This window comes from Bidens hawaiensis, unplaced genomic scaffold, assembly GCF_021521415.1.
Source record: "Bidens hawaiensis isolate Kalapana, Puna unplaced genomic scaffold, B.hawaiensis_p1.1 tig00025200_1, whole genome shotgun sequence".
Classification (NCBI taxonomy): domain Eukaryota; kingdom Viridiplantae; phylum Streptophyta; class Magnoliopsida; order Asterales; family Asteraceae; genus Bidens; species Bidens hawaiensis.
In genome coordinates, this window is record NW_027494016.1 from 91,513 (window position 1) to 104,145 (window position 12,633).

Sequence of the window (12,633 nt, forward strand, 5' to 3'; positions counted from 1 at the left end):
ATAACATTTTCACATTTTCATACCAATAACTGAGGCTTGAGTATGGCCCAAACTTTCATTACTTATCTTCCACGGACAAAACGCTTTACTCACAAAAGATTTCTGTTAACCCAATTTATCAAATTGCCCTGTCATTCTCAATGCTGAGCCTACCGACACATCCCGAGATAAGTGTGTTTTCTTTTATATTATCTCATATTATTAGTAGTTTGAAAAATCAATTTCCAATAAGTATCATCATCTCCCACTTTAGCACAAAAACTATAATCAAGGGACATTTTTAAAACATTTTTCAATTTTTTTTAAATATTAAAAACTTAAGTACGAAAACGAAAACAAAACTAAAATTAGTTGAAACACTTGTGTCCCATACCCACACTTAAATTTTACATTGTTCTCAATGCGGGCACAGGAAACACGACTCGAAAAATTAAAAACAAAAGCTAAAATTATAAAATTAAAAACAAAAAACCAAAAAGAAATAAAAACAAAAACATAAAAAAAATAAAAACATAACACAAAGTACAAGGGAAAAGACTTAGCTGGTAATATGCGCATGAATAATGATGATAAAGTCTTCTTTCATGAATGTCTTCCAACTACGAACGTGATCAGCAAACGGTATCTCCTTCTCTCACACACGAACATAAGCGGAAAAAATTCAACAATTTTTAATAGTATATCTTATCAAGTTGATAGATATTATGCAATTAAAGAACTTCACCAACTCACAAATATATAAATCATGAATAATCAGGAGCAAATAAATAAATATAAAGTATATGGCTCCACTGCAACTCCATCCCCACACTTGTCTTTTTCATTAGATTCTTCCTTAGGGAACGTTTCTCTAGCTCACTCAATCTTCAAACTAGCAAAACCTAAAAACACAAAAACAAAGACGAACTACAAAAACTACGTTAGTGACTCGATGAATTATATAAGACTCGGACAACTAGACCTTAAAATATGACTTAAAATACCAAACTAAACACAAGGAATCATTCATGAAAGATAACACAAGGAATAACAAGATATAATAAATAAATAATAAACAAAAATATGGCCTGTGAACCCATGGCCGTGCTGCGCGACCAGGGATGGGCTCCTGCCGCACGGCGCCCCGTTTGCCTCACATCCTCGCGTCACGCGGGGGGGGGGGGTCCAAGTACTTTGTCGCGCGGCGCGACGGGTGTTCTTAACAGAAAGGTTTGACGTTTGAAGGCCCTTTTTTCCTTAGAAAAATTTCAAGAAAATTACCAAGTTTTTGTTATGCCTGTTTTATGTCATTTTTACGTGTAAAACTTACCTGGAACCTCTTGAATTCTAATAAATTCTTATTTCCATGATGGTGATGATTCGTTGAAACAACTCGACGACGCAACAAAACTACTAAAATTAGTGTTAGCAACACAAAGAAAAATAACATAAAATAAAGGAAATTATACAAACTCTACACTTGAGTTTTCACTCAAGAACCCATACTATATGAATCATGTGGCGGACCGAGTGGAGCTTCCTCCACCTCTGTAAAACTCCAATGCCCTCACGAATACCGAATCACGATCCGACCATTCGTCAACCTTTCTTTTCTTCTTTCTAACTCCACAAATCCTTTTAGCCTTTCGCTTACCACCATCATGTTCTTTAACTCGCTTTACCATTACTCGAGAACTCGAAACCTCTTGTTCCTTCTTCACACCAATTCTCACCGAACGAGGATCATCAAGACGTGAATCCATGCCCAAGATAAATTATTCTATCGAGTAAACTGGATGACATGGATCAATAAGACCTTCTTGACCACTCGGTTGTCTCATGGATTTAGCCATATAAGTAGCACTATCATCGCCGGCTCTAAAAGTGATATTGCCTTAAAAAACGTCAATGATTGCCATAGAAGTACGTAAAAACGGACGACCCAAAATGATAGGAACTCTCTCGTCGGCCTCAATATCCAAAACAACAAAATCTGCGGGGAAAACCAAATTATCAACCTTAACGAGCAAATTCTCCATGACACCCCTCGGATACTTAACGGAACGATCGGCTAAAGACAATGTCATACGTGTAGGGGTGAGCTTTCCTAGGCCTAACTTTTCATATATAGAATATGGCATGAGGTTTATGCTAGCTCCTAGATCAGCCAATGCTTGACATGTCGTGTCACTTCCGAAAAGGCATGGAATGGTAAAAACGCCGGGGTCGGGTAATTTCGCCGGTACTTTATTAAGAACCACCGCAGAACACTCTCCATTTAGTGGAACAGTCGAAAGCTCCTCCAACTTATCCTTTCTTTTAAGAAGATCTTTAAAAACTTTGCATATTTAGGCATATGCTGGAGGACTTTAATGAACGGAAGATTGATATTCAATTGGCTAAATATATTGAGAAAATGTCCGTAATCTTTCGTATACTTTTAATGTCTTAGACGAGCGGGATACGGGACATAGGCAAGGTCAATGATGTGTGGTGGCCGGACTTCAACCGGCTTCTTTTCGATGCTTTTCTCTACTTGTGGCTCAATAAATGGTGCGTTACCTTGTATTTTTCTCGGAATTTCCATCTCTCTCTCCTCATCCACTAACTCGTCTTCCCCATCTTTCTCAACTTCTCTACTAAATCTCTCCAAACAAAAAACCCTGCCACTACGAGTGGATATGGCTTTCAATTGAGCAGCCGGATTAGTCTAAGGAATACCCGAAAAATGACTCTGAGGCCTCTCTTCTAAACGACGAACAATATCACCAAAAGTCCTTTGAATATCAAGAATAGCAGATTGTTGATTCTTAAAAAGGAGGTCATGCTCAGAGAACTTATTCTGTGTAGCTTGGTCTCTCTCCAGGATTTGCTTCATCATCTCTTCCAAACGTCCAATTCCACCATTCGAATCCTGCAAAGTAAATTGAACATTAGTACCATTGGTATTATTATTATTGAAAACTGACCTTGTCCTTGATTATAAGAAGTTTGAAATTTGGGTGGTGCGCCCGCCGGACGCCAATTGGAGTTGTTCTGATTTGGGTTCTTGTAGGTGTTCCAATTCTGATTGTTGTTGTTGTTGTTGTTGTTGTAATTATTGGGAAACCTATTCTGACCAGCAACAAAATCGACATGTTGATTCATCAATGGGCACTCCAAAGTGCAATGTACACCCCTACAAACTCACACTTGTCCACCTTCGTCTTAAGCTCCTTCACCTCTCTAATTAATGATTCCAAAGCAGCAGCCACACTAGTAACCAGATTAACCTGGTGTACACCTCGAGAAGATGAGGATGTACTGTTGACGGGAGTGGAATTCCCGCGATGTGACCCTTTGGCATAATCATATTGAGCAAAGCTTTCAAACATCTCGTTGCATTCGGTGACATTCTTCATTTCCATTAGATTTCCTCCCGTGGTTGTGTCGAAACGAACTTGGGTTTCGTAATTCAGCCCATTGTAAAATTTCTCCACTAGAGCCCATGGTGTGAGACCATTCTGTGAGCAACGAACTAGCATGTTCTAGAAACGCTCCCAAGCATGACAATATTGTTCATCCGGCTCCATGTGAAACGAGTGAATCTGATCATGAAGAATAGCCGCTTTAGCAGGTGGGAAGTACTTCTTGATAAAAGTTGAGCGTAGTGCTTCCCAAGTAGTGAACGTGCCAGGTGGCTGAGTGTCAAGCCAAAGAGCCGCTTTTCCTGCAAGTGAAAAAGGAAAAAAGATGTAAGAAAATAACATCTTCAGTAGCACCTTGAAAATTAAAAGTTTTCAAAACGCGGTAGTGCCGGTTAATGTGAGCCGGTGCATCCTCGTCATCACCCCCATGAAACTGATTAGTTTGAACGATGTTGTTCATGACGTATGACGGAATCTGCCACGAGTTGGGATTGTTGATCTCGGGGATGACGATGTATGATTGGTTTCTGGTTAAGCCATCGAAGGCTTGAGCAGCAATTGTTCTATCGTCGGCCATTTGGACGTCTGGTTGACTTCTCGGACTTTCTGGTGGTGAACTGTTTGGTGATGACTTTGGTGTCGAATCAAATTCTGACGGTTGTTTTTCTGCTGACGATCTAGCCTTGGTCTTCAACGGAGAAAATTCTAGATTCTTCAACTGTGGTCCTTGCGAACGAAGATGTGGCATAAACCTGAAAAACGCAACGGACCAAGTGAGTAGACTAAAAATAAAAATTAAAACAAAAATAAACTAAAATTTAATTAGACTCCTACGACTCAAACGAAAATAAAACAAATAGCACGTATGTAGCAAATATGTCCAAGTAAATCTAATAACGCAATCGCCAACAGTCCCCGGCAATGGCGCCAAAAACTTGATGTGCTAAAAGTAGTCAAATAATTATTAACTAAATTTACGCTAAACTAGACACTAAGTAATACTCTAGACTCTTAAACTTAACTTAAACTACTAACCGGCAAGTGTATCAGTCGACTCTAGTACAACTAAGTAAGTCCGGATATCGAACCCACGAGACTTTTTAAATTACGAAACTAGCAAACAAGACTCAACTACAAGACACGACAATTTAATAATAATATTTAAGGGGGGGGGGAATTTAAACAATTTAATAAAACGCTAAATCAATAATTAACTATTAATTAAAAACTAATAATGATTAACTAACGATTACTTAACTAAACCTTAATTAATTAAACTATTACTTAATTAAATAAAACAAACCCTAATTTATTAAATAATAATAAAATATAATCATTACTTTAAAACTAATTAATTTAATATTTTAATCTTAATCCTAAATGATTAAACTAATAAACTATTAAAAATACTTAGATTAATTTAGATGATAAAAATAACTACCTAGGCTATAATCCCTAAAGTTACGGTTATTAATTAAATGAGAAACTTAAGTTATGGAACCGGGATCGTGATTAACTAACGATTACTTAACTAAACCTTAATTAATTAAACTATTACTTAATTAAATAAAACAAACCCTAATTTATTAAATAATAATAAAATATAATCATTACTTTAAAACTAATTAATTTAATATTATAATCTTAATCCTAAATGATTAAACTAATAAACTATTAAAAACACTTAGATTAATTCAGATGATAAAAATAACTACCTAGGCTATAATCCCCAAAGTTACGGTTATTAATTAAATGAGAAACTTAAGTTATGGAACCGGGATTATGATTAACTAACGATTACTTAACTAAACCTTAATTAATTAAACTATTACTTAATTAAATAAAACAAACCCTAATTTATTAAATCATAATAAAATATAATCATTACTTTAAAACTAATTAATTTAATATTTTAATCTTAATCCTAAATGATTAAACTATTAAACTATTAAAAACACTTAGATTAATTCAGATGATAAAAATAACTACCTAGGCTATAATCCCCAAAGTTACGGTTATTAATTAAATGAGAAACTTAAGTTATGGAACCGGGATCGTAAAATAAACCATTGAAAGAAAACCCGAATAGGACCCTTGAACTTCAAGAAGACGCCTATGGATTTCTAACAAAACCATATCATATGAAACAATCAACAAGGGCAATGTGAAACAATAAATTCAAGTAACTAAAACCAAGCAATCATACGCATCAATTAACTCAAACTCAACAATTTACTTAAAACATAAAATCCATAACGAAACAAATCTCAATCAAAATCAAACCGAACAAAGGTTCATCACGACCTAGGTAGTTTATGAAGTTTAGCCTAGCATCGTATAATCTAAATTAAACAAAACAAATAAAACTGAAAACATGGTGAAAATATAAAGAACGGGAACTTAGAGATGATAAAACCCGTAATCTTCAATCGTGAACGTCCAACTCTTCACCGGTTGTTCTCGTGCCTTCAAAATTACCACATGACTCGAAAATATACTTCAAGGAACTCCAAATTCGTCTGGTGGCATCAGGTTATGTTTAGGTTAAAGTAAGGGATGTTTAAATACTGAAAACATGGCCCAACAGTTAACAAAAACGAAATAAAAAATCCCATCAGATGTAGGTAGGCGTCGCGCGACCTGAATGGCTTCTGAGGCCGCGCGGTGCGGCGTGTCAAAAGAGGGGGCCCGGTCAGACCGCTCCGGTCTGATCTGTTCTTTGTCCGGTTCCTTCCTGACGCGTTACGGATATCCGTTTTGGCTCTTTTTAACTCGTTTTTCGCCCTTTTTCGATCACGATCAACCTCCATTTCCTATGAAACATAAAAGTGTTAGTTGTATACAAATATCGACTAAAAACGAACAGAAACTATTAAAATATTAAATAAATTATACACGAGAAACATAAATATTTAGCATTATATCAGGCGGGAAAATAGTTTACAAAAAAGATCCAAAAGTTTAGCATCGAACGTGGATGGTTTTGGTGGTTAAATGAGTCGAAAGCAACAAAAAAATGCAAGTTGTGCTGATGTTGTATATTGGTCATGCTACGTGACTAGTTTGGGCCTTTGGGGTAGCCCCCATCGCGACGCGCGACCTGTAAGGTCGTTAACATTTTTGGTTTTTGTCCATTTTATTTCCAGCACTTCGTAAAAGGTTGATTTTAAGCTGGGATTTAAGCGAGTTAAGGTTCAATATAGATAATATAAAAGCATGACAAGGTATGATATAAATATAACATGTAAAACATTGTTAATGGATCTAAACGTAACAAAATTTAAAACATGTAGGGTTGCCGGGTTTAAAAATGACGAATGTCACACAAATGGTCATCGACTGAACTCTAAGATTGTCGAGCTACACGACGAGCACATCGTGTGTTTTTCGGGATGCGCAATGCCCTTATATTTCTAGATTTTTGAGTTTTGACTCACTCGGTCCCTAGACTTTATTTAGATGCAATAAATGTACAAAATATATTAAATAACACTTGATATTAAAAGCGTAAAAATGGAATATCATAAATTTATAATATAAATTTAATATATGAATTATGTAAAATTATTAAAACGGTCGGATTCCGGGTTTGAAAATTGATGTATGTCATATATAAAACCCAAGTTTAAAAGTTTTAGTGCTACTCTTAAAGATAAGAAAAATGCAAGGAAATTACTTATCTCTGTTTCAAAGAAGTATCTACTGGTCATGGACTTGTAAAAGAATTCTCTAATGGAAGTTAAGGAAAAAAAAGGAAAGCAAGTCTCATCTCGTGTGTGAAGAAGAACCATTGTTAAATAATGGGTCGTGTTGTCCTTACTATAAAGTATGTTTAGTATCTTTTTATGTATTTGTAAAAGTAGAATGGTCTAGTCGGCATATGTCAAAGCTAGAAACTGATTTACATGTTATGGCTAGATGTATACGGCATTTCAATGAAACATTTTGTCGGTTGATTGGGTATATGTATATCCATCGATTGTATTGTAAGCATTAGATTGGTTCATATAAAGAAAGTCTCATTATTGGTCTCTCAATTCCCAATCTAATATCATACAAATCTATGATTTCGTCTACTTGAACATGTAAAATTCATGTGTATTTAGATGTGGAATATAAACCTCCCTAAAAACAAAGTAGCTTTTAGACACGACGTTGCAATGGTTTAGTCATGTCATTATATGCAGATGGTTCGCTCATGAATGAGATCTTAACAACTTGGATGCACCGTCATGATGTTTTGTACATACTGCTATATTAGTAAAGTTCATTCATATGTTAAAGACTTTGATCGGTGAGCACATGTACAAACTCTTGTTTGGACAACGTGAACACACTATTTTACGTGAACAACTTAAATGTGACGTTGTAATTAGCTAAGACACACTGTTATAAACAGATTACATAACCATTATACACACCAAATGAAGAAAAGGAAAGATATAGAAGAAAGGTTGAAAACTTAAATTCCAAGTTGCGTGTGATAAAAATTACTATATTAGAACCCCTTTAATACGTGGATGAAGTCATGAAACTATCGTTTTGGTGGTATATTCAAAACTTTAATTTTAAAAAATATTAGTCACGACTCACAAGTGGCAACTAGTCTTTTGTCCTATTTGAATCTCAAAAGGTCAAACCATATTATCTCCTTTTGACTCCTGGTTCCCTTAAGTAAGTAAGTTATATAACAACTCCTACCCACCCCACTTCCATTTCTCTCTTCAACCACTCAACAATGGCCGTTGATTTAGTCGGAGCTTACCTGAACCGCATCTTCAACTTAACCAACCACGACTTCGCCGTCTCTCCCAACGTCAACCGTACCGGCCACGCACGCTTCCGCCGCGGACCGTCACCGTCACCGGCGCTCTCCGATTCTCACGGTCCGTCCACTTCCACACAATCAGCTCCAGCTTGTTTCCGGTCAAATGAGTGCTCGGTTGCGGATACGACGTCGTCTTCGTCTAGGTCAACGAACTCGTCTTCGTTGTTATCTCCGTTAGCTGGAGGAGAAGAAGTTAGTGTTTCCAACGGTAAACAGTTTGCCGGTTTAGGTATAGTAGCTCCAACGCCGGCCTTCTCTTCGAGGAAACCGCCGTTGCCGTCGTCTCACCGGAAAAGATGCCGTGCCGAGCGGCCGTCGGTTTCGTTGCACGGATCTAGATCGGAAAATTACTCCGGTTCTAGTAGCAGTTGCCACTGTTGCAAGAGAAGGTACATAAATAATATTTATATTATTATTATTATTTTGCTTTCTCACTGTCTATTATGAAGCGTTTTAAATCCATAAGACAATGTTGGTAGTGGATAATATCATGGGAGTGGTTACACTAGGCTTTTGGATTAATAATAATTTTGTTTATTCTTTAGGAAAATTACGTCAAAACGTGAAATAAAACGTGTTCCGATCACCGGATCTAAGGTCACAAGCGTACCAGCCGACGATTATTCATGGAAGAAGTACGGCGAGAAAAGGATTGACGGATCAATTTACCCTAGGTAGTTAGTTACTTGGATTAAACACATAATGGATATGTATACATATACACATATTGATTTTAATTTGATTTGAAATGTGCAGAGTTTATTACAAGTGTAATACCGGAAGAGGATGTCCGGCGAGGAAGTGTGTGGAGGTGGCGGTGGAGGATTCGAAGATGCTGGTGGTGACGTACGCCGGAGAACATATTCACTACCAGCGGCAGCAGGTAGCGACAGGTTTGACCAGATGAGTGGTACAGTCAAAGTGAAGGGATTGGGTCCACAATTCACAACTTTCTATAGTCAATCGTTGCAGGCCATCATAACAGATTTTATTATTACTTTAGACTTTAGGTTTTTGTTTTCTTTTATTTTTAGTGGTGGACGTAATTTGTAAATTATGAAAAGTATGAATAGGAATTGGTCTCTTCTCTCTTTATGGTATCGTAGGTCAATTTTCGCTGTTTTAAAAATTAAATGACGTTGAATATAAGTTCAATTTGTTCAAAGATATACCTAAAAGTCTGTATAAGCGTACTAGTACAGTCTCGTTAAAATATGAAATTGTTTTAACATGTTTTACTAATAAATAGAGATTTCATTTTTGTCCTAATAAAAAACACATCTTTTACACATGTTTGGTTTTAAGGTGACTTTCACAACTTGTTCGGTCTTAACACTTCTTTCACGACTTGTTAGACCACCAAACGCGTGTTTCACTAAGTGTTAGCCTCCAACATGTTTTTCATGACATGTTTGGTCATAAATTTTTTTTATGATATTACATTATTATAATTAATTTTTCTTATTTGTTTATAAACATAATTACAGAAAATGTTATTTATGTTTATACTAAATTTTCAGTGGTTTTCCTTTATTTTTATAAAAGGAAAATATTTTGTATTTTACGTTTTCAAATCCTACACCATTTATCCTTACGTTCGCTATTTCTTAATAAATAACATAGAGAATATATAATATATACAAAAACAAGAATACGTGCATCTTCACTAACATTAAACAATACACCAACATGATGCCATAGTTAACACTGGACAACATAAAACACTCAAAGATTACCGGTGTAATATTTAGTCTGCTTAACAACACTAACCTCTAACCGACCTTTCAAATCTTGATAATACTAAACGCATGGTTTGAACCCAATTTAATACCTAACGCATCGTCTACCCTGCGTTTGCACAAGAAACGCATCGTCAACCCTACGTTAGCGACCAGAAATGCATCGTCAACCCTGTGTTTACTAACATATCGCCGGTGTTCGCTATCATGCTGGCGAAAACGAGATACCAAAGAATCAGAGTTTGGAAACTTGAATTATGGGAAACATATTTGGAATTACATTCTATAAATAGGTAATATTGAGAATTTTACCTTAAAATAAAGGTAATGGTACTGAATTTTGAAAATTTTTTTAATAACTATTATATATTAAAAGGTAACTTGGAATCTTTTGCTTTTTTTTTAGTTTAGCCACCAAGATTTTGTAATTTGTTTTCTTTATACCAATGTTTTAAAACCTGTATGAACTGGTTAGTTAAATCAGATTTTGCACATCAACCAAGTATTTTGAGTATGGTATATTTGACGACTTGCTAGAACATTGAAACTGGTGTTTTTATAAAATATCGGATTGTACCGGAAAACCAATTTTAAGTTCAAGAGATTTTAATATCTTCGCCTTGTATTCTTTTAAAAGTAATTTTAATTTAGCGTTTAACATTGAAACGAGTAAACTTTTGGATTACTTTTCAAAATTGATTGTTATGTATAGCTTTTTAATTCAGATTAACTTTTAAAAATATTTTGTATTAAGGAATATGTACTTTTGGTAACTTTTTAAGTTGAAAATATTATATAAAATTATAGAGTAAACTATTCAACCTGACTGAACCTCTCGGTACAACCTGGTTCAACCGATTGAATTATTTTTAGCCCATTCCTATACAAGGTAAAATCCGGTTTTTAAACATCGCTTTATAGTAGTATCGTTTGTATTTTATAGTTTAGCCACCAAGATTTTGTAGTTTGTTTTTTTTACAACATAGATGACCTTTTTTGCTATGTGTTTCTAGAGTTTTGCCTCCTAGAATTGAACTTTGTCTTTTTTACATCAAAGTTGGACGTTTTGCTATTGGTCCCCTATCGATCTTGCATCTTTGTTTTACAACCGTGTAGTCATCATAACGTGTTGGGTTTAAAGCAACGATAAAAGAAGATTTGGATCTTTTCGGATTTTCAGCGAGGTAACCAGCGTAGACGTTAGGGTTCCTTTGTGAGTCAAGTTCAATCCGTTACAACACGTCGGGTCTCAAACTTGTTATTTATTACATTCGCAATCTCTTTTAGCGTTAATAATTCAAATTAAAGTTTATAAAAACAAAGAACAAGTGTAATTGGGTTAACGAAGTCAATGGATCCGTGTTAGACGTCTGTGGGTTTAGTTGTTAATACTTAAGGGGTATTAATTCTATTTGTACACAAGTGTAATTATTAATGTTGGTACATGTGTGTCAGTAATTCATAGTCTAGCATTTGTAATCGAGTCTGTAATGTAATTATGTTTGTGTTTATGATTGTTTTGTTATACGCGAAGTTGTCAACAAGTTCGCTATGGCGAACTTGTTGAATCAGCGAAGTTATGGACAACTTCGCCAATGGCGAAGTTGTCGTGTATAAACTGTTTCGCTGAAACAGTTTGAGTGTTGGTCGTTTAGGGTTTGTTTCAGTGTGTTTCATATTGGTGTTACGTGTTATTTTCTGTAATAGTGACCGTGAGTCACGTGTTCGGTTATCAATATAACGTGGTTGATTTATTGCTCGTGTGATTCTATCTCTACACTCGTAACTACCTGCGCAGGGATTCCGCACCTGCGTTGTTAGCGATATCCCGTGTACGATCCGTCAGGAACCTACAATTGGTATCAGAGCCAATCGGCTCGATTGTGAGGTTCGGGATTTCACGCGGGTGTAGAAAACGTCTCGTTTGACCTATTCGCGGGACGTGTTTTTGTTGGGATTGAGTTTTGCTAGTGCTTGACAGTCATTTTCAAGCCTTTGCATTGATCGGGAGCTGCTGGATTGACGAAAACAGATCTAGAACAAACTTCCCTGTTCATCGGGCGAAGTTACCGTTCATCGGGCGAAGTTACCTTTCTTCAGGCGAAGTTGCCGTCGCTGGAATTAGGGTTTTGGCGAAGATATAAGGATTAGCGAAGTTAACCACAACTTCGCTCACTTCATAAGTTCGCCTTAGCGAAGTTATCCGCAACTTCGCTTCATACCCAAGTTCGCTCAACTCATAAGTTCACCAGAGCTAAGCGAAGTTATTTTTAACTTCGCCAAATTCAAGCGAATTTAAGATCTCAGCGAAGTTCTCTTTTCAGCGAAGTTAACCTTCAAGCGAGTTATTCTTAACTTCGCCTACTGAGCTGTTTTAATATTTTTTTGTTTTTTCCAGGTTTTCAGGTTTTTGCAAGGATGTCGTCGATCAACATCTCCGATTTGGTCAAGATGGAAGTAGAAGCGGGGTCTGCCACTAAGGCCCCGAGGCTGATGAAAGGAACTGACTTCGTGGCATGGAAGGACAAGATTCATCCAATACATCAAATACCAGGATGCCAAAATGTGGGTGTGCATCCAGGATGGATATATCCCTCCAACTGCGCAATACGAAGGTCGCGATGTGGTTAAGAAGTACAGCAAATGAGGACGAAGAGAAGAAAATGTACGAGGCCGAAAG

General features: G+C 36.2%; 1 protein-coding gene across 1 annotated transcript; it reads left to right on the forward strand.

Annotated features, from left to right (window-relative positions):
• The first annotated feature begins 8,124 nt into the window (after positions 1-8,124).
• On the forward strand, positions 8,125-9,327 carry LOC143571123 (WRKY transcription factor WRKY51-like). Its single transcript, XM_077056627.1, has 3 exons — positions 8,125-8,603; positions 8,760-8,888; positions 8,971-9,327. Exons 1-3 carry the CDS (start codon positions 8,125-8,127, stop codon positions 9,119-9,121), a joined length of 759 nt encoding a protein of 252 aa, XP_076912742.1. The 3' UTR covers positions 9,122-9,327.
• The last annotated feature ends 3,306 nt before the right edge of the window (positions 9,328-12,633 follow it).